At 41.6% G+C, this 23036-nt stretch overlaps 1 protein-coding gene across 5 annotated transcripts in view; it reads left to right on the top strand.

Moving 5' to 3' along the window:
* The first annotated feature begins 5284 nt into the window (after positions 1-5284).
* The window catches only part of TJP1 (tight junction protein 1), a 111811-nt gene continuing 94059 nt past the window's right edge, over positions 5285-23036 (top strand). For all 5 annotated transcript variants that reach the window (XM_065906841.1, XM_065906840.1, XM_065906839.1 and 2 more), the window contains exon 1: positions 5285-5489. In XM_065906841.1, the coding sequence (XP_065762913.1) occupies positions 5463-5489 (27 nt within the window). In that variant the 5' untranslated portion in view covers positions 5285-5462. The remainder of the gene's footprint in view (positions 5490-23036) is intronic.

Below are 23036 nucleotides of genomic sequence, written 5' to 3'. Positions count from 1 at the left end.
TGTCATTTGTTTAAAGAAAACAGGCATTGCTATATATTTACACATTTCTCTCTTTTTCCATGTATATGCATAAATAAAAATGCAGAAAGCGACCTAGTATATACTCTCTAGTTAAGATTTAAATACTGTTATTCCTGGGTAGTGGGAATGGGCAGTGTGGACCAGTTGAACTTTTAACATTTGTCTATAGCTCAAGTCTTTTACATAATTGATCACAGAGATACAGGAGTCGGGCAGGGCAGGGTATGTCTCAGGCAGCTTGTCGTGAACAGAGAGAACGCTGTCTAGCAGGGGTGGACTCTGAACTGCTTGTGTCCCTGTGGGGTCCAGTGCAGAGTGAAAATGTGGGATCCTTTGCTCAAAACACAGGACAAAGTATCATTAAAGGTGCAGATGATTTATCATGTATCTCTGTATTGGGCTGGTTTTAGATGCAGAGATCAGAACTTGTATGAGGACTTAGCTGAATTATACACTTGATATGTCAGGGCTTGTTCCTGGAGTTGTCTCTCAAGCCAGTAGAAGAGACCAGCCTCAACCAACTCAGGACGGTTGAGGCGAGAGAGGATCCCACTCCCCACTCACAGGCACAGGGAGCACCCCTGGACCTGGGGATAATCACAGCCAGAACAGACCCTCATGGACCCTGCGGGTCCCATTTGTCTGCTGGGCCTCCCAGAACCCCCTCCTCATCAAACGCCTGACTGAAACACCCAGGCTGGGCACAGAGTCTAGGGGAGCCAAGCTGCCACATCCACAGTGGACAGCAGCCAGCAAGAATTCTTAAATTTCCAGGCTGGGAAGCCCTGGTACCCGAGTGCAGGCTGATCAAGAGGCTCCCCTCCTACCAAGGTGAGCGATGGCTTTGCTCACCCAGGATGCTGTGATACCAGCACTTGCCTATCCCTGTCAGGCAGGGAGGCACAGACTGCCTGGCAAAGCCCTCCCCAGAGGCCACAAGAGCCAGGGCCAGTGTGAGCTGAGGCCCCAGGTCTCCAGTGTGCCCTGCATTGTCCCTCAACCTTCAGTTACTAAACACAAATCCAAAGTGAAAACTGTTTAGAGTCAGAGCATTAAACCCAGGTTGCAGGGCCCTCCCAGTGCTGGGTTGTATAGCTTCAGTGCTGGCACACCTAGGAACTTAGCCTGGGTGGGTCAGAGGGTTTTGTTTTTAAGATGGGAGACACTAGGGGAGCATGAATTCTGAGAGGTAGAATCCTTTAGCTGAAAGAGGACAAAGGTGATGGTGGGAGAACTGAAATGGGATTCCTAGCCCAGAGGGAGCGAGGAGAAAAGCAGGTGTTGGGGTGTGTGTGTGTGTGCGCGCGTGCATGCTCAGTCATGTCCAAGAGACCCCTTGGACTGTAGCTCACCAGGCCCCTCTGTCCATGGGGATTCTCCAGGCAAGAACACTGGAGTTGGTAGTCATGCCCTCCTCCAGGAGATCTTCCCAACCCAGGAATCGAACCCAGGTCTCCTGCATTGCAGGCGGAGTCTTTACCATCTGAGCCACCAGGGAAGCCCAGGAATACTGGAGTGGGTTGCCATTTCCTTCTCCAGATCTTCCCTACCCAGGGATTGAACCCACATCTCTTGTGTCTCCTGCATTGGCCGGCAGGGTCTTTACCACTATTGCCTCCTCGGAAGCCCGGTGTTAGAGTCGGTGAGTCACATTTGGCAGGAAGATATGGGAATTTCCATTCCTCTGTTTCTATTTTCTCTGTGAAATTTGTGCTTGGGCTGGGAGGGGGGTTTCAGTGATCATGATCATTGGGAGAGTGTAGAAGGTGGGGAACTGAGCTGTGAAGGAGAGGAAATTGCAGTCATGGACTCCATGGGATTATGGAGTGTACAGTGGGCTTGGCTGTGCGACATTCAGGAACCTAAAGAGAGAGACCCTGCCTTGTCCTGCTCAGAGGAAGTACGGCCCCACTCTTCCTTAGGAGGAGCTCTTCCTAGGAGGGATTGTCCTTTATTCTGAATTGAATTTAAAAAATCCTGTTTTTAGTGTTTCTGTGTCCTTTTAAAAAATGAAATGTTATTGGTGATGTCACATAACATTCTTTTTTTTTTTACTGTGGCAAAATCTATATAAAACTTAGCATTTTAACCATTTGTAAGTGTACAGTTCATAATGTTTATTTTAAAATGTCTTCACTTTGCAAAATAAAGATTAAAAATTGGTCATCCTATATTGTACCCCAAAGTGGTTTTTTGTGTGTGTGTATGTGTGAAATTTTACTGGTCTGTGAAATGTAGAAACGCTATGAGCCTCACAAAACATTTCTCTGTTTAAGTGTTATACAACTCTTAATGGTGGAGGAAAATTCTGAAGCAATTTTTAGAATTTTTAAGATACCCTGTGAGAGTAGAATTACTTATTTTATATTGCTGTTCTGATGCTCTGATAAAATTCTCCTAATTCTAGTATTTTGTGTATATATCCTCTTTTGTGACATCATCAAGACTGTCTCCTTTTCTTCCGCAGTGCCATAATATTTCCCCTTTGTATTTCATGTGTAAACTCACCGCTCATACTATAACACATAAGTTTTCTAAGGATATTTTTGGTAATAGAAACATAAATACACATATATAAAATGTGGGTATAGATATAGTTGTTCACCTGGTCAAAGCCGTTTTAATAAATGGTTCTAAAAGATTAATAAAGATTTTGTACACATCGTTTTCTTTTTTTTTCACTCTGAGCCACAGACACCAAAAATCCCACAGGAAGTTGTCTTTGTAAGTGTTGTGGTTTTTTAGTTTCCTATTCAGTTTGCATTAGATGACCAGAAATAGTCTCTGCAATCGAAAGAGATTCTTGGTTAAAGCTTATTGTAATTCTGAAGGAGACTCTCAAATTTGCTTGTATTTCTTCTCATGTAGTTGATCCAGAGGAGCTATAACAACATCCATACATAGACATTAAAGTTGTGGTATAATGTGAACCTTTTTTTTGATGTTCAGTGGATAAACTCTTCATTGTTAAAGGGGCAACTATCTGAAATTAGGCTTTATGTTTTCCACTTCTAATCAAAGCATTTTCTAAGAAATAAACTGTAAGAATGCGTTTGAGATAGGTTTTAAATTCTTGACAACTAGGTTTTACCTTTATTTTTACAAACGACAAAAACTTCCCCTTCATTCTTTAGAGAATTGGAAATACATTAAAAAAAGTTTTACAGCTTAATTTAGATATAAATACCACTAGAAAAAATTTTAAAGGATACAATTATTGAAATGTTTTTATTAATTTTTAAAGCATAGTATTCTCAAGCTTAAATTTCTTGCTTAATTTCATTTTTTAAAACCATGGCAAAAATAAAATAAACTAAAATAAACTAAAACTGTCATCAGATATATTAGATCTTTGACATATCATTATGTAATCTAGCATTTAACTTAGGTACAGTAGGCCTGGTGAAAAGTGACAAATGAGGAAAGAGAAAAGGTCTCTGCCTTTGTTTTAAACGTTTCCAGGTTTAGGTCTGTTAAAGGCATGGTATCTGGTTCTGGGCAGGTCATGCTGACTGCATGTGTTATTAAATGGGTAGACTAATAAAGATAACGTGGAAGGTTTTCCACAGTCAACTTTGAAAATAAAAAATAATAACGCCACAACAAAAATAAGAAATTTTTCATTACACTTCTGAAATGAATAAATAATACTTTGTCCAAAAACAAAAGTCACATCCAACATGACTTTAAAACAAAAGTGACTAATCATTTCTTTGGGGGTAGGGTGGGGAGAGGGAGAGAAAAGAGAAAGGATTTGATTTGCAGAACGCTTTTAGTTCCATAAAAGCGGGAGACCTGGGTTCGATCCCTGGGTTGGGAAGATCCCCTGGAGAAGGGAACGGTTACCCACTCCAGTATTCTGGCCTGGAGAATTCCATGGACTGTATAGTCCACGGAGTCGCAAAGAGTAGAACACGGCTGAACGACGTTCACTTTAGTTCCGTAGCTTCAGGTTGCAAAATGTATGGTATTTTAGTTTGAAATTTTAATTCATTTTTATGTATGATAGGCAGGTATTTCTTGGTTAAGTTAGATTTTCCCTACAGTTGAATTCTAAAGAGGAAACCATCGTTTCTGCTTTTTTCCATTTCTTATGTACCTTTTGCGGCACTGTACTAGGTTCTTTGGGCTTCCCTGGTGGCTCAGATGGTAAAGCGTCTGCCCGCAATGCGGAGACCGGGGTTCGATTCCTGGGTCAGGAAGATCCCCTGGAGAAGGAAATGGCAACCCACCCCGGTACTCTTGCCTGGAAAATTCCATGGACGGAGGAGCCTGGTAGAAGCCTGGGGTCGTAACTGAGAGACTTCACTCACTAGGTTCTTTACGAGGTTACCATTTGAGAGCTTTACGTTTTACAGAGTGCAGAACAACGAGGGCGGGAGAGGTTTATGAAATACTCTTTGGTGTTTAGCGAGTCCGTCTGCACTGCGGGTCGGTCCCCTGGACTGTGGACCCAACGTCCTCGCGACCCCTTCCCTCACCATTGAGAAACCCAGCATTTTTGATGCCAAAAATATGCGTTTGGGATCCCTGTCTACATGGGCTGTTGAAGGTGGTGCTGGATCTCTATCAAGGCCTCGTGTGGGTGGGTCCTCGGGTGCCCATGACCCCGTGACCAGTGTTCGCAGGGCAGTCGGTCCGTCCACTACGACAGCCTGGAAGCACTTCCCAGCGAGGATCAGGCAGGCGGGCAGCGGGGGTCGTGGCCAGGGGCGTCTCTCTCCAAGTCGCAAAGGCTGGGTATGCGGGGCCTCGCTCCTCGGGGGCGCTTTCCGCCGGACCCGTGCTGCGAACAAACAGGAAACTCCGTCTCCAAGTTACTTCGGAAACTGGGCTTTTCCTTCCGCGACAGGGGTCGCATCCGGACAGGAAGCGGACCGGCCGCTCGCCCCGCGCCCTCGTGGCCCCGCCCCTCCTGCTACGGCCCCGCCCCCGCCGAGCGCACCGCCCCAGCCCCCACCCCCAGGCCGGGCATGCTCAGTGGGCCGAGCCGGGCCGGGCCGGGCCGGCAGGTTTGCGTGGCCATCCGCGGTTGCCGGCGCCGGCTCAGCCCGCAGACGCCACGTCCCGTTGCTGCGGCTCGTTCCCGGAAAGTTACGTGCTAAAGCGTCCCCCGAAGAGCCGGCGGGCGGGCTGCGGGCGGCGGAGGCCCCGAGGCGTCCGAGCGGCGAGCCGACGTGCCCGTGGCTTGGCTGCGGGCGTAGCGCTCGGAAGGAGGCGCCGGCCGGGCGCACCCCGCGGGGAGCCCCGGGCGGGGCGGGCGCGGCGCGGACTTTTGTCCGAGTTGAGTCCCCTCCCTGTGGGCTGGGCCTCTCCGGCGCCCCAGCCCCCGCCCCGCTCGCTCCCGGGAGATGTTTATCTGGGCCGCGGCGTGAGGAGCCGGCGGCTGGCGGCGCGGAGTCTCGGGTCCGAGGATCGTTGCGCGGCGCGGGAGAGACAAGATGTCCGCCAGGGCCGCGGCCGCCAAGGTGAGCGCCGCGGGGAGCGTCCGCTGGGGGCCCTTCTCCCTCTGCCCGCGGGCTGCCGGGCTGGCCGTGGAAGAAGGGGCGGGTGGCGGGGCCGGGGCCGGCCGGGTCTCGGGCAGGTGCACTTCAGCGGCGTCACCCCCTGGTCCCGGCTCCAGCCTGGGCCCGCGGCGGGAGGGAGCCGGGCGGGCGGGGACGCGCAACAGGTCCCGCCGGGAAGCCGGGCGCGGGTCGGTCGGGCGGGCCGGGGCCACCCCGGCGGCTGCAGTCTTTGCGGGAGTGGCTAGTCCCTGGCGAAACCGTGTGGTTTCGGTCTGATGTCACTGTCGCTGGTATGCGCGCGCCCGCGACATGGCTTTGGGACGGCACTCAGCCCCTGTGGAGTAGGTTGGATCTTTTCGCTGTTTTATTTATTTAAGGTGACATTGGAAAAACTAACTTCCTAACACTTTTTAAGAGTTTAATTCGAGGTACACTTTTAAAAGTACCGCACAATGCCCTTGAAAATGGACAGTGAACTTTTAAAAATAAAAGTTGGCAAAGACCTGTGGGTTCGTTAAAAAAGTAACGTTTTCCTGTCAGTTTTTTCATATGCTTTGAAGTACTGTGCCATTTTCTCAGTGCTTTGAAGCTAGTTTGTTTGTTACATGAAAAAGCTGAAGTTCCTAAAAATCAGTTAATATTCTTTTCTCCTTTTGTACAGCTTAATCTTTTTCATCGTAAACGGTTGCGGGAATACAGAAATATGAAGAGTAAAATTCTCGCCTAAAAATCAATTTATTACTTTAAGTAGTATCAGGTGCTTAAGCAGGTGCTGGCTTCATGTTTTTGTTTTGTTTTGTTTTTTTCTGTTTGAGATGTTTATTCATAACATCTCGGACCAGGCATAATTAGGCCCTAAAGTTTCTTAACTCAAGACTTTTTTGGCTGGCAGTTAGCGGTTACGTTTAGCAGTGAATAAATTGTTGTAAGGAATTTAGTGTGCTCTCTTTAAGAAAACTTTTATGTGTACCTTTTTGCTCTACATTGATAAAGACCAATCTAAAGGTAAAACGTGATCTAAAGATTTAGAATAAACGGCAAATTTTCGCATGATTTTAAAATAGCCTTACAATATTTACTTTCCTGGGACTTGCTTTCCGGGGAGGAGAGGCTTTGTTTCCATATTATAGAGAATGCCACTGTGTTCCTCTAGTGTGCTCTCTGGCACTTGATATCCAAAAAGGATATTTCACTTCCGTGGAGAAATAAGTTTTCAGTGGATTGCCATAGTAAAATGATGCTTTAGAAGGAGTCATACTTTTCCTCATGAATTATGGTGTTGAGATTTTATGGCATATTAACAAGTATCAGTAGTTAAACATTACATTTAGGGACGTTTGCATTCTTAAAATATTTGAGTAGAATGTCAGTTGAAAGCTTATTTTTCTAAAATGCTGTGTTTTTGGACCACCGTTAAATCTTATATAGAGAAAGGCTGTAAAAGATGGGGGAAATGAAATAATACTCAACCAACCAAGTCACATTTAATTTTCTAAGATGATTAAAATGCTTAATAAGAACCAGGCTGTGAATGTACTCAATACTTTACATGTGATATTTTTGTTTCCCCCACTTCTGTTTAAAAAAAAAACAAAACATTAATTTGCAGCTTGCTTTTCTGGCTTTTAGCATAATAGTTTGTAGAACTCTGCTCTAAGTCAGTATCTTTGATTCTGTATTCTTTGTAATGATTGAATATATTTCCATTACATCAATAGGCTACAGATGATTACTGATACACATTTAACACTTGCTTCCAGGATTTTGTAATAAATAACCTTTATTTTTCTGCATGTGTGTGATATTACTGTGTGTCATGTTGTTAAAAATGGAATTTCTGGATCAAAGGGTATGTATTTAAAATTCTGATAATATGCCACTAAATCTTTCTCCAAAAAGGTTGTGAGTGAAGTGAAGTCACTCAGTCGTGTCCGACTCTTTGCGACCCCATGGACTGTAGCCCACCAGGCTCCTCTGTCCATGGGATTCTCCAGGCAAGAATACTGGAGTGGGTTGCCATTTCCTAGGAATAAATACAGTGATTGTTGGTAACTTTAAAGGACATACAACTTCAGTAAGTGAAATGAGAAAATATAATCTCTGAATGGGGAGGATATCGTAGAAAATATCACATTTCCTAGAGTTGGCGTATAAATGTTAATACAATTCCAAATAAAATTCCAGTGTGGTATTCTAGGAAACTTAATGTGTCTATGAGAAGGTTTATCTGATAAAATAAATGGATAATTGTGAAAGTTCAGAAGAAGAAGCCCTATTAGAAAATCTGATGTGTTATAAATTCAGAGTAATTTGAAGCAGTGTTTTAGTTCAGGAATAGACATTGGCATTGCAGAGTCCAGAAACATCTGTGTGTTTACGAGTTTTTAGTGATTATGGTCATCAACATTTAATGTGTGTTAGCTATTGTTCTAAGTGCTTAACGTGAATTAACTTTTAATTCTTATAGTATCCCTATGAAATGAACACTACTGTTATCCCCAGTTTATGGATGCAGAAATTGAAACAGATAAGGTAACTTACCCAAGTTCACCTAGCCTACAGGAGAGGAAATTGAGACTGATAAAAATAACGGGGTAGATTTCTGGAGAATGGATGTCAGTTATGGTGCTGGGACTGTTGACTATCCTTTGAAAATATATATGTTGTTTCTGCCCTTAGGCCATCCCCCTCCAAAAAAATCCATTTGAAATGTTTGAAACACATGCAGAGACGATAAATCATAAAATACTAGAAGAAAGTATAGGAGGCTTAAAAAAAAGTCCTCAGTGGAAAGGGCTTCTCTTTGTATATTAACTTATGTAATAAAGGAAAAGTTTTAATCTGTGATATATATATATCTGAATTTGCAAACGGAATCACTAGTGTACCTGATGCAAATGATTCAAAAATTGAAACCAGGAATTTGAGGATAGTTCTGTCTCACCAAGAAATTGTTTAATTATGTGAGAAAATGACAGGAATAGTTAGAATCATTCCCATTGGTTGAATCAGAGAGTCTGAAGGAAGTTCAGCAGCTTGTGGAGTCAAGCTGTTCACTCCAGAGGAAACAATAAAATGTAGCATTGTTCTGTTACAGATTTCGCTGCTTAAAAGTTTCCATTTTGCCTCAAACAATTTTTTTCCCACTGATTATTTCTAAAATTTTAGTGTACTTTAGTATGGAAATTATTTAAGGCACTTAGTAGAAATTGATTTATTTGAAAGTTAAAAACTGTAGAATATAGCTAAATGAACAAAAATAATTACAAAATTAGTCCTTGTAGATGGGAATTGTCTTGCGTGGCTATTATGACATAGTTTTAGTTTTGCTACTTTGTGATTGGTGTGTATTTGCTTCGGGGAAGCCCTCTTGCTACTTTAAAGGTAAACTGAAAAGTCACGTTGCTTTATGAAAATTCACTTGATTGTGTTTTTCAGTGTTTATTGAGCTTCACTGTGGTAATATTTTTCTGTACCTATCAAGTTTGTGTAATACTTTTAAAATTTTTTCTTTATTTTTAATTGAAAGATAATTGCTTTACAAGATTTTGTTGTTTTTTTATCAAAATCAACATGAATCGGCCATAGGTATACATATGTCCTGTTTTTAACTAGAAATATTTTTATAGTATTTAAGGGAAAGATGTTTAATTTTTTATGTTAGTGTGTTTGACATTGTAGACGCTTATGGTTAGAATTGTCCTTTATATCCTTGTTGATAATCCCTGACCACATTTACAGCTCTCCAGTTCGTTTTAGGACAGTTCCATTAGATAGGTGCTTTTCAGATTGCACAGTTCTGCTCCCCCCCCCGCCCCCCGGCCATTGTTCAGTAGCAGAAATTGCTCTGTGCTACTAGGAAAGACCATTTTTTCTTTTCTTTCCTTTTTGAGAATGGTGATGATTTCATTTTAGGGACTTGAAAACTTTTATTTTGTATTTAAGAAAGACCGATGCTGTGTTTCGGTGACTGTCAGTGAGTGACAGAGGTCAGCCATCCACACCTACAAGTCATGCCATTAAGACCCATCTGCAGTTCTCGAAGCTGTGGGCTAGTAGATGGAGTTCGGTTTCCTGTTTGGTTTGAAGGAGAAAGATTACAGTAGTTTCACTTTTCTTTTTTTCAATCCTGTTAACAATGTACTGGCTCTGACTTTTACTTATTCTTTAATCTTTCTTCTATTAGAGACCAAATGTAAACTCAGTGTCGTTCTAAGAATAGAACTGAGTATAAACAAGACAGACTATGCTGCTAAGGAAAATGCCATTAAAAATAATAATTTTGGTGAAAAATATGGAAATGTAATCCTGTTTATTGATGTAGCTCTGACATGATAAAAATTGAATCCAATGAAAGACTAGGAGTCTGACTGTAAATCTTAAGTGTGGTGCCACTGGTCCCTGGCTGCCTGGCCACCGCTCACTGCAGGCCCTGCGCAGTCACCCACTCAACGTCCAACACTTACCAGCCTCCTGGGGCTGGAGACTAGCTCTGGGACGAGCAGAGTTCTTTTTTATTAGTAGAGTTTTTGATCAAATGTTAAGATTAAAAGATAGTTTCTAGTATGATTCTGAAACATTTGACTTGAACTTGCTTTGCATCTCTGAATTTTCGAAGGGAATCTTGAAAACTCTCTTTAGCTTAACTTTTAAATCTTGTAGAAAGAGACATTAGAACAGTTCACCAAGTTTTGAATCTAAGTTGAACCTGTTTCAGTACAGTGTTTCTAATACAAGTCAGCAATAAAAACAGGCCTTTTGCTTTTGGTGACCTAGAGTACTTCCTAATTTATTTATTGCAGACAAGAGTGGGTTCAAGTTGCTCCTTGATGGGCTAGCCAGGTGCTTGATTTCCATGCCTTCTTAAACAGATCCATAGTAATAAGACATGTGTGGTGACTACAAGGGTAGGGAATTGCATTTTATATCCTAGAAGTGGATGAAGATAGTGACTCAAAGCACTGTTTTAACATGATAAAATCAATATTGCCAAAATTTGTACCATAAATTGCCATTTGAGATTTAATGTGTTAAATACTGCGTCTCAGAAAGCCCTTAACTTTGGGATGTATCAGAAGACAGGTTTTTATTTGTGTGTAGGTGCATTTTGGTATATGTTAGAACACCCTAACTCACTCATGCTGGTAGCATGCTGGGAAATGAGTTGATTGATGAGCGGTCTCAGTCATTCTAGTTTATCGTGCCCAGAGGGAGCTGAAGACTGGAATGAATATTACTTGGATACTAAATAGGAACATAAAATTAGCATATATCTGGTTTAATTTAAATTTTTTAAAAAATTTACCTGAAATATATTTTGTTTTTTAAAATAGTATACATCCTAAAGAGTGAAAGTTCATTTTATTTCTTGGCTGTTTTAGGAATTTTCACTCTTTTCGAATTGTCATTAGTAATCTTTTGGATTTGTGCACAGTTTTGATAAGTGAATTAAACTTAATTTATGATTGTTCTCTCAATTCAGTTCAGTCGCTCAGTTGTGTCCGACTCTTTGCAACCCCATGAACCGCAGCACGCCAGGCCTCCCTGTCCATCACCAACTCCCGGAGTCCACCCAAACCCATGTCCATTGAGTCAGTGATGCCATCCAACCATCTCATCCTCTGTTGTCCCCTTCTCCTCCTGCCCTCAATCTTTCCCAGCATCAGGGTCTTTTCAAATGAATCAGTGCTTTGTATCAGGTGGCCAAAGTATTAGAGCTTCAGCTTCAGCATCAGTCCTTCCAGTGAACACCCAGGACTGATCTCCTTTAGGATGGACTGGTTGGATCTCCTTGCAGTCCAAGGGACTCTCAAGAGTCTTCTCCAATTCAGTACATAATGCTAAAATTTAGGAGGCCCTCAGTAATGACATTCTTTTTTGTTAGTTCAGTGAGCATTAGTTGGGCACAGTTTGCTTTGGATCCCTGTCCTCTAAAGGCTTATAATTTCTAGTTGGTCTATATTGTCATAATCAGTTGTGAAATATGTCATTTTTAAGATCAAAAGAACTTTGCATTTTTTCCTCTAAACTCACTTGAGGTCATCTTATTGATACAATATCATAACTCTCTGGTGTGCTTTTTTGGTTGGGGAAAGATCATGGAATTCTGTTTAGAGCCTGGACTTGGTGTAACACATGAGCTTCTGCATTTTCTTTTGTTAATTAAGAAAAATATCAGTTGACTCTAGATACATTCGTGTATGTATTGTATGCATGCATTTGGTGAAAGTCTGAATAGGACAAAAAGGTTAATAATTACAAAGCAATTTATTTATATGTTGAATATATTGAAATGGACAATGGACAGTAAGCTGTCTGTCACTGTTATGTTTAGGGTATAGTCAGCTCTGAAATACTAAGAGTTTGGAGCTTTGAAATGGTTTTCTATATTCAGCGGGTATTCTCTGCTAGCCTAGTGTGTACCAGGCAAGGTTGTAGGTGGTAGAAGTAGAGCAGTGAACACATCACTGTGCTGTACTTACGGGCCGTTTTAATGCTGTAAATGATGATGGGACTGGCATCCCCAGCAGGCCATTTCTGTCATAACCTGCTTTCTCCAGAGATCACAAGAATCTTCCGTAGTACTTATTTTCTAGTTTTCCTTTATAATTTTACCACTTACACATTCTGTAAACACTGTGGTTTTGCCTGTGAACTTCATACAAACAGAATCTTCCGGTGTGGGTTCTATTGTGTATGGCTTCTCTTGCTCAGCGTGGTGTCTGTTAGTTGATGGATGTTGAGGGTGACTAGTTCATTAGCTTTCATTGTAGTTGTGGATAAAATTCATAGTGTTCCTTTTTAGGGAGGACTTACTGCCAGATCGGCTTCTGGAAAAAGTAGTTTGAATTAGACTTCTGTGGAGTTTTGGAGAAAAACGTGTACTTTACTGAAGGGCAAGAATTAGATAAGTATATTGGCTAGGCATTGGGACACAAAAAGTATGTGAAAAATAAGCTGCTTTTGGTGTTCATAGGATGTTACTTTGAAAAGTCAGTTTTAATTTTGAGGGTATTTTGTGACTGAGGTCTTAAAATCCATTATCTTAACGTGTATTTTCATAAGTATCCATTCACCTGACGCCGATGAGACAAGTAAAAGTCCTGATGGGGAGAAATATGTGCTTTGGCAAAAACAAGTAAACACAAGTGTACTTTTCAAAGTATAATCGTAGGAAGTCTTTCCCAGTGGTGTCATGTAAAGGAACTTTGGAAGATTTATATGTTGTTTTTCTTTTTTAAATAGTGATACATGTAGGGATATTTAATTAAATGTATATCAACCCATATTTTGATACTGTATTTCCTGTATAGTCAGAAGACAGTGGCCATGGCAAGCAGATTTACATTCTAGGCATAAATATGAGAACTGTGTATTAATAATAAATAAAAGCCTCCTAATACTGAGTGCTGTTTCCATGACAATACTAAACTAGCTGTTTTATGTGCATTGTCTCATCTTAGCAATTGTTGTAGGCACTCCTAGGACCTCTGTTTTATAGGTGAGGAATCTGAGGTTAAATTTACGGCTCTGGCTAGCGGCATACTTGATTCTAGGCTTTGTAATTCACACGTGCACGTGCTTTTACGTTCCTGTGTTGTAAGGAGTGTCAGGGAGAGGAGGAGGGAATGGTGTTAGGTGCATCGTGATGCACAGGAGTCGGACCAGAGGGTGGAAGAGAGGGTGCAGTGCGGCCAGACAGCAGGAGCTGCTCTGAAGGAAGGGTGTTTGCACAACCCCAGAGGGTTGTTGCTGGCCTGGAGGAAGGCAGGCCCAAATTGTCTTGTTTTTCAGGACAGGTCAGAATCCCAGATTTTATGTAAGTTACTTTGACTTACATGTTACCAGCTGACTTCATTTTTTTTGATGTACTTTTTTATTGTGAAACTTAATATCTTTGTAAAAGTACAGAAAGCATGTGTACATTAGTGAATTACCACAAAGTGAACGCCCATGTAAACACCACCCAGGTTAGGGCATACAACTTTGCGGGCTCCTCACTTGCTCCCTCACCCCTACCTGGCAGCATCCCTACCTGGCAGCATTATCCTGCCAACAGAGCTGCTGTCCTACCCTAAGACCCCTGTGTTAGGCTCTTTCTGCCAACTCCATTCTTTCCCCAAGACAGGCACTGTTCTAAATTTATGTTTTAAAGATTCGTGTGTTGTGACATTATGAATTCATTCATCTTCATATCTGTTTAGTATTCTATTGTGTGACTGTACTACAGTTTATTTTACTGTTGATGGACATTTGGGGTATTTACTAATTTGGACTATTAAGAATAATGCTCCCGTGAACACTTCGGGTAATTCTCTTGGTGAACATGTGCACATATTTCTCTAAGATGTAGTTAGGGATGGAATTGCTCCTGGATTGTTTAGTGTGTCTTCAATTTTAGTAGACAGTGTCTTCTCTAGAAAGATTATACCGGTTTATACTCATCATCATCAGTGAATGAGACTTTTTATTGCTCTGCATTTTCACAAAGACTTGGTATTATCAGACACTTTAATTTTAGCCCTTCTGGTTGGTCTCTAGTAAATCTCACTGAAGTTTTCATTTTCTTTTTATTTTTTTGACTAGATGAAGTTGAGCAACTTTTCATGTTAATGGCCTGTTTGAGTCTTTTGCCTATTTTTCTTTGGAATTATCTTCTTACTGACTTGCTTCGTTTTTTATCTTTGGGTAAAAGCTAGTTGGTTATGTGTTGTAGGTGTATTTTCCAATGTGGTGGTTCTCTTGATGCTCTTTTGATGAAGCTCTTAATTTGCATGTGGTCTGAGTGTCATGGCACAGAGGGAGACCAACTGGGGACCAGAGAGTCCCAAAGAGGGATCTGTCACCAGACCACACCTGTGCAGAGAGAGGTCAGGCAGGGTAAGAACTGAGAAAGTCGTCACTGAATAACATTGTGTGTGTGTCCCTGTATCCTGAGTTCAGGCTCTGGAGTCTGCATCTGGAGCCACCAGTCAACACTGTTCCCCTCTCACAGGGGAGGGCGTGGTCCCAGCACCCACACGCAGGGCGCTGGTACACGCCACTCTGCCTGAAACAGGGGTACTGCCGTGTTAGCTGGCATGCTCAGTGAAGCCCATCTTAATAGCAGGGAAGAGGAGTATGGGAATTATGATATTTCTGTGTGTGTACACTCACCCAAACATCTACTTACTCTGTATATTTGTGTGTGTATGTACTTGTTTATTTAATACAGGATGGAGGTTGATTGAGCCCCAGACCAGTAAGATGTGCTGTGGTTCCAGAGGAAGTTCCTGGGTTGCTTTCGAAAATGTTTTTTTAGTAACGCTGAGGAAGAGATGCAGTCTTTATTCTGATGAATTAGGGATTAGAGATGAAAGACTATTCCCTACTTCAGTGCACCCAGTCCAGTTGGGCTACCTGTTCAGTATGGTGAATCACCAATTAGGAAATTCCTTTTCACCTGAGCATCTCGTATCTCTCCACTTGTTCCATCTGTATTGTCTACTGTTCACATCCTGCTCCTGTAGCGCACAGACATAGACACATGTGAACACATGTTGGACTTCCCAGATAGCGCTAGTGATAAAGAACCCGTCTGCCAAAGCAGGAAACCTCAGAGATGCAGGTTTGATCCCTGGTTCGGGAAGATTCCCTGGAGGAGGGCAATGCAACCCACTTTAATGTTCTTATCTGGAGAATCCCTATGGACAGAGAAGCCTGGTGGGCTACAATCCATAGGGTCACTTAGCATGCACGCACATATAATATATATCACACCTCGTCTCCCTTTGTTGTTCTTGTTCACTTGCTAGGTCATATCCAGCTCCCTGCAATCCCATGGACTACAGTACTCCAGACTTCCCTGTCCTTCACTATCTCCCAGAATTTGCTCAGATTTATGTCCATTGAGTAGGTGATGCCATCCAACCACCTCATTCTCTGTCACCTCTTCTCCTTTTGCCCTCAGTCTTTCCCAGCGTCAGGGTCTTTTCCATTGAGTCTTTTTAAAATGGCCCCAGTACATGTGCTCCTCCTAAAACTCCTCTGCATCTTAATTGCCTTTACAAGTAAAGACCAAATTTCACAGTAAAATCAATAAATTCCTACAGAGTTATTTGGTCCCTGCCTACTCCTTTAGCCTCACCATGCATCTCCCTCACCCTGCCACCCTGGGCTCCGTTCTCAACCTGCGCTGTCCTTTTGAGCAGGTACTGAACTTCCTGACTGTTTGTCTTTAGTTCCTCTCATGGCTCTCATTCTTTCCTTTAGAATATTTAAGCTTGTGATAATAGGTTGAGTTGTGACATTTCTTAATCATTCGATTCTCCCATTAGACTTTAAGCTCCATGAGAGCAAAGGTCACCTTGATGTGTCACATTATCACCGAGCTTAACAGTGTTGAGCATATAATAAATGTAGATATTGTGAAAGTATAATGTGGAAAGTGCTTTCTTACCCTAGGGCTATTGCATATACTGTTTTCTCCACCTGGAAGAAATGAGGGACTCTGTCCCTTGTTCACCCAGCATTTGTGCCAATTCTTCTTTCTTTAAAGAACTGATTATCAGCTTATTAAATAAGCCCATTTCAGCATCTGCAGTGGTGACTTCAGCCCTGACTCCTGGCCCGGTCCTGGTGGAGGTAGTCTACTTAATTATGTCTCAGAAGGACCTGCTGGTCTGTGAGTCTCTGCGGAGCCTCTTCTGAAAGCCTCCCCACATCTTAGGACCTTCCCCACCAGGTTTCCTTGTAGCTATGCTCAGGGTCTTGGTATGCACCCAAACCAGTCCTTCCAGTTTGAGGTGCTTTTCCTTTGTGTGTCTGGTCAGGTCAGTGTTGAGGCTGCTTGAAGATGATTGTGATTCGATGAACTGTCACTTCTGGTCTGGCAGGTTCTTCCTGCATTTTAAAAAGCCGAGGTCAAAGCTAGACTTCCAGACCACCTTGTTCCTCTGGGTGTGGCCTCGGCTGGGAGTGGCTTTCTCTCTGCTGGAGTGGCCAGATCTTTGCTGCCTCTGTGACCATTTTCCTCATAGAGCCCTGGCCCAGCTCTTCTTCATGAGAGCCTTGCTCTGAGCCCAGAAAACACCCTGTGCTCTCCCTATCCTGTCCTGCACAACAGCGTGTTACCTCCTTGTCTGGTGCCTATTTGATTAGAATCTGATGCCGCTTCTAGACCAGGGGCACCGTTTTCTCTGGTGCTTGTTACTGCTCATAGACCAGGTTACATTTAGCCGAGAAATTCGCAGAAGTTGCTGTGCGTCTCCAGGACGTGTGCACTTGTCCTTACAAAAAGAGGAGATAGCTGCTGGAGGAGCCAGCCCGCTGAAGCGTGGCTTACCTGCTTGGCATCTTGTCGCAGGATTCTTGGTCAGGCCTTTCCTAGATTCCGTAATTAACTTCTAGTCCTCTTAATTACCCCCCACCCCACCCTCACCCACATTTTTTTTAAGTGGAAAAATTTCAAGACCATACAAAAGTAAATGAGTATAATGAATCCCCACACTAGCATCAAGTCCTGGTTGTCAGTTATGGCCATCTTGTTCCATCTATACTTCTCTACCCATTATATTGTCTCCCCCATTATTTCAAAGCAAATACCAGACTTGTCTTTTCATCTGCTAATATTTAAAGGTGTTCACTTGCTAAGTCCTGTCTGACTTTTTGCAACCCCATCAACTGCAGCACACCAGGCTTCCCTGTCCTTCACTATCTCCTGGAGTTTGCTCAAACTCCTGTCCATTGAGTTGATGATGCCATCCAACCATCTCATCCTCTGTTGTCCCCTTCTGCTGCCCTCAGTCTTTCCCAGCATCAGGGTCTTTTCCAGTGAGTCATCTCTTCGCATCAGGTGACCAAAGCAAAGTATGTATCTCTAAAAGATAGCATTTTCTATTTAAAGGTGGTTTTTAAAAAAATATTTATTGTTTCTGACTGCACTGGGTCTTCATTGCTGTGTGCACAGGCTTTCTCTTGTGGCAGTGGGCAGGCTACTCTAGTTGCAGTGTGTGGGCTTCTCATTGTGGTAGCTTCTCATCACAGAGCACAGGCTCTAGGGCAAGTGGACTTTATTAGTTGTAGCACTAAGGCTCAGTAGTTGTAATGTATGGGCTTAGTTGCCCTGAGGCATGTGGGATATTCCTAGACCAAGGACTGTGTCCCCCACATTGACAGGGGAATTCCTATGCACTGTAACACCATCGAAGTCCAAGAACTTTTTTTAAAAAAAATTATATTGTTATCACACTTTAAAAATAATTTCTAAATGAAAAAAATCCACCATTTAGTCAATGTACAGTTTTTTTGTCTGAACTATCAACTTCCTCTTGAAACATATTTTAAAAAAAATTCCGCATCCAAGTAAACACCTCCCATTGTGGTTGGTGTGTCTGCTGTCTCTAAGCTGTAAGACTCCCCCCATCTGGCTCTGTTCTGCCCGCCTGTGGTGCAGTCTTACTGGTGAGGAGCAGAATTGTTTGTCCTATAGGATTTCTGGGTCTGCGTTTTCCCTGTGGTAGTTACCATCAATTCTTCTGGCACTCAGTCTTCTTTGTGGTCCAGCTCTCACAGCAGTACATAATTACTGGAAAAATCATAGCTTTGGCTATACAGACTATACCTTTGTCAGCAAAGTGATGTTTCTGCTTCTTAATACCCTGTCTAGGTTTGTCATAGCTTTTCTTTCAAGGAACTAGCGTCTTTTAATTTCATGGCTGCAGTCACCATCCACAGTGATTTGGGATCCCAGGAGAATAAAATCTGTCACTACTTCTACTTTTTTCCCTTCTGTTTGCCTGGATGCCATGATCTTAGTTTTTTGAAGTTGAGTTTTTAAGCCAGCTTTTTTCACTGTCCTCTTTCACCCTCATCAAGAGGCTCTTTAGTTCCTCTACTTTTTCTATCATTAGAATGGTATCATCTACATATCTGAGGTTGTTGATATTTCTTCAGTGACATTGATTTCAGCTTGTGATTCTTGGTATTATTTTAATTTGCGTTTCTCTAATTATGACTGAGTTTGAATATCTTTTCAAATCTTAATACCCTTTTTGTGAAATATCTTTTTCCCAACTTTTAATTGAATTTTTTTCCTTCTCCGTGCAGTTTTGGATTTATCTTGGTGTTATTTTAATTTGCATTTCTCTAATTATGACTGAGTCTGAACATCATTTCAAACCGTAATATCCTTTTGTGAAATATCTTTTTCCCATTTTTAATTGAATTTTTGTTCTCCCTGCAGTTTTGAATTTCTTTATATATTAGATATACTGGCTCATACTGGCTCTCACACTTGAGATACTGACTCTCACACTTCTGAGGGTGAGAGCCAGTAGCTCTAATACATAGAGAAATCTAAAACTGCAGAGAGAAGAACAAAAGTTCAATTAAAAAGTGGGAAAAAGATATTTCACAAAAAGGATATTAAGGCTTGAAACAATGTTCAGACTCAGTCTAATTAAAGAAATGAAAATATTCATGTTTCTATTTTGGTCAGGCATACTTTTAAAAATCTTTTGTGTATTTAAATTTATTTTATATCCCTTATGTATTGAGTTATTCTTAGAAAGCCTTTGCCTACACCATCATTAAAGAGGAATCCACTCAAGTTTTCTTCTACTATGTCTTTCATTTCATTTTTTACATTTAGATCTCTAAGTTCATTGGAAGGTTTATTCTTGTGCTTGGTGAGATATAAATCTAATATATGTTTTTCCCAAGTGACAGCCTGGATGTTCAAGCAGTGTTTATTAAAAAGTGCATCTCTATCTCAGTGACTTGAGACATTACTTTTCTCACACACTGATTTTCCATTTATTGGAAGGTAGGGCTTCCCAGGTGGCAGATGGTAAAGCATCCCCCTGCAATGCAGGAGACCTGGGTTCAATCCCTGAGGCAGGAAGGTCCTCTGGAGAAGGAAATGGCAACCCACTCCAGTACTCTTGCCTGGAAAATTCCATGGACGGAGGAACCTGGTAGGCTACAGTCCACGGGGTTGCAAAGAGTCAAACACGACTGAGCGACTTCACTTTCTCTTTTAAGAATTTTTCCATTATTCCGTGGTCTATTTACTCATGCCTCAGTGTCACACCATTAATTGTGGGTGCGCCTTATGGTGAGTCTTCAGAGGCCATAACTTGATAGTTTCCCCCAGGACCTTTTCTTCCGCAGTGTTTTTTTTTTTTTTTTTTTTTAAACCTGTTATTAAACTTAAATGGAAATATGTACTTATGTGTGGCTTCTTCTGTTCAGTATGGGGCAGCGTTCATCCATATTTACTTATGTGTATTAATTGCTCAGTTGCGTGTGACTCTTGGAAGCCCATGTACTGTAACCCGCCAGGCTCCTCTGTCCATGGGATTCGCCAGGCAAGAATACTGGCGTGGGTAGCCATATCCTTCTCCAGGGGATCTTCCCGGCCCAGGGATAGAACCTGGGTCTCTTGCATTGCAGGCAGATTCTTTACCGTCGGAGCCACCAGGGATTCCATAGGCTGAGTTTATTCATTTCATGGCTGTAATATTCCATTGACTGAATGTTGCATCATTGGTGGGCATCTAGATTATTGTAGACTGTTTCTGGTTTTTGACTGTTAAGAATAGTGCTTTTGTGAACATTCTTATACATAAATTCTTGTGCATATATGGAGACGTTTCTGTTGATTGATCATCCAATGTGCTTAGTTTTGCCAGTTTCCCAAAGCCGTGATGCCAGTTTGCACTCCCACCGGTGCTGAGTTCTGATTAGAGTATTCATTACTGTTTTTTTGTTCTTTTTAAGCTTCTTGTATGGTTGTATAGTAGCTTTTAGTTGTGTTTTCAATTTGTATTACCCTGTTGAGTAAGGAAGTAGAGCACTTTTTTCACATGCTTACTGACCATTTTGATGTCCTCTTGTTTGAAGTGCTCCCCTCAAGACCGCAGTCCATCTTCTCTGTTAGGTGCTCTGTCTTAGGATAGGAATTCTTTTGTGTTTTCTGGATATGAATTATACACACACACACACACACACACATATATGTATATATATATTAGATACTTGCGGATTATTTTTCTGCATTTAAAAATTGCTTATTAAGCTCTTATATTTGAAACAAGTTTAGCGAAGCAGGAAAAAAAAGGCACTTTGCCTTTAAGAGCCCCAACTGGCTACAGGTAAAAAGTGATATAGATTTGCCCTGGGAATAGGAGCATAAGGTTATGAAAAGATTGTAAGCAGTGGATGAAGCGTTTACTGGAATGGAAGTCCAGCTCGATGATTGAGCTTCTTGATGGCAGGATGTTTCTGATAGGGGACCACTGACACAGAAGAGAAGGCTGGGAGGCTCCACAAGCTGGAAAGTCTGAGGTAAAATGAAACTTTTGCAGGTTACTTTAAAAGCCCAGTTTTATGTGAAAACAAATATGCTGCTTCTCTGTTGTGTATGGAAGAAGTCTTAAGCTTTGATACCCAGTGACTGTCATTCTAACTGGTACATTTACTTCCTTCTCACTGAACCTGATCTGTTGCTGCTCCCACGTTTATTTTAGTGAGCTGTCTGGCCCAGGGGATTGAGCCTGCGTGAGGCTAAGCAGCTGAGATGCAGCTTGTGACCTTACCTCAGACATTCTGTGATTTGTTTAGTTTTAGGATTGAGGTGAAGTAAAGAGGCTGATTTTAAAGGTGTGACCTTTTAAAGAAATGTGTAGTGTACACATTTGTACAGATTTGCTGTTTTTCATTAAGTGCTTTGTTAGAAAAGTAGCATGGTTTTTCATATATTTTATTTAGAAATTGAAAAAATTTTCTGAAACCTTTTGATTTTTTTTTTTTTTTGGAAAATCAAACAGTGGTTTAGTGAGAAGGAAAAATGTAAGAAACTCCACAAAACTGGTATATTAATTACCCATTCAGGTTCCTTCAGTGAGTTGATTGTTTTCTTTATTTTAGCATCTAAAGGAAGAATGGTTTTGATTTTGTTAGGAATTTGACAAATTTGCCTATATATGATAGCTCAGAATGTGACTTCTTAGATGTTCTGCTCAAAGCAGATGTAATCAAGATGACATTTTTTGGTACCAGCAATCTTCAGCTCCTTAATTCTTGTCATTATCATTCCTCTTTCCTCTTTTTTTTTTTTAATTGCTCTGTGAATATTTACTCTTGCCAGGAAAATCCCATGGACGGAGGAACCTGGTAGGCTGCAGTCCATGGGGTCGCTAAGAGTCGGACATGACTGAGCGAATTCACTTTCATTTTTCACTTTCATGCATTGGAGAAGGAAATGGCAACCCACTCCAGTGTTCTTACCTGGAGAATGCCAGGGACGGGGGAGCCTGGTGGGCTGCCGTCTGTGGGGTCGCACAGAGTCGGACATGACTGAAGCGACTTAGCAGCAGCAGCAGCATAGTGATTTATAATGTCATGTTTCAAGTGTTTAGCTGCAGATTCTTTTACATTATAGGTTACTATCAGCTACTGCTGATCCTGCTATTGCAGTTCCTTGTATTGTACAGTAGGTCCCTGTTTATTTTATGTATAATGGTATGTATCTTTTAATCCCTGTATATTTGCCCAGGAGTGGGGTTGCAGGATCACGTGGTAGCTCTATTTTTAGGGTGATGTATGTTTGTTTGTTTAATTTTTATTAGAGTATAATTGCTTTACAATGTGTTACTTTCTGTTGTCTAGCACAGTGACTCAGCTGGACATACACATATATCCCTTTTTTGGATTTCCTTCCCATTTAAGTCACCACAGAGCATTGAGTAGAGTTCCCTGTGCTGTATAATAGGTTCTCATTAGTTATCTACTTTAGTATCAATCTACAAAGTATCAATAGTGTTATCTATGTCAGTCCTGATCCCCCAGTTCATCCCACCCCATCCCCCGTAGGTGTGCATAGGTTTGTTTTCTATATCTTTGTTTCTGTTTCTGCTTTACAAGTAAATTCATTTGTACCATTTTCCTAGGTTGGGCACATAAGCGATACTATATGATATTTGTTTTTCTCTTACCTCACTGTATGACAGTCTGGGTTCATGCAAGTATCTCCCTCTCGCAATTATCGTTTGTAGATTTTTTTGATGATGGCCATTCTGACAGGTGTGAGGTCATACCTCATTGTAGTTTTGATTTGCATTTCTCTAATAATTAGTGAGGCTGATCATCTTTTCATGTATCTCTTGCCCATCTGTATGTCTTTGGAAAAATGCCTGTTTAGGTCTTCTGTCTGTTTTTTTATTGGGTTTTTTTTTTCTTAAATATTGGGTTGCATGAATTGTTTGTATGTTTTAGAAATTAAGCCCTTGTACATTCTTTCTCAGTTTGTAAGTAGTCTCTGTTTGTTTATGGAAAAACTTTTAAATTTTGAGTTAATGTTAGAGAAAAGTTGTAAAAATACTAGAGTTGTATCTTTCATTCTATTCACCCTACATTTCCCATAACTGTAACTGTAGAATGTCTATCAAGGATAAGAAGTTCACATCAATAATAACTAAATGACAGACCACTTTTGAACTTTGCTAGTTCGTCCTTTTTCTCTTCCAG

The sequence above is a fragment of the Muntiacus reevesi genome, chromosome 15 (genome assembly GCF_963930625.1).
Source record: "Muntiacus reevesi chromosome 15, mMunRee1.1, whole genome shotgun sequence".
In the NCBI taxonomy this organism is placed as follows: domain Eukaryota; kingdom Metazoa; phylum Chordata; class Mammalia; order Artiodactyla; family Cervidae; genus Muntiacus; species Muntiacus reevesi.
This window is presented reverse-complemented; position numbering and strand designations above follow the sequence as displayed.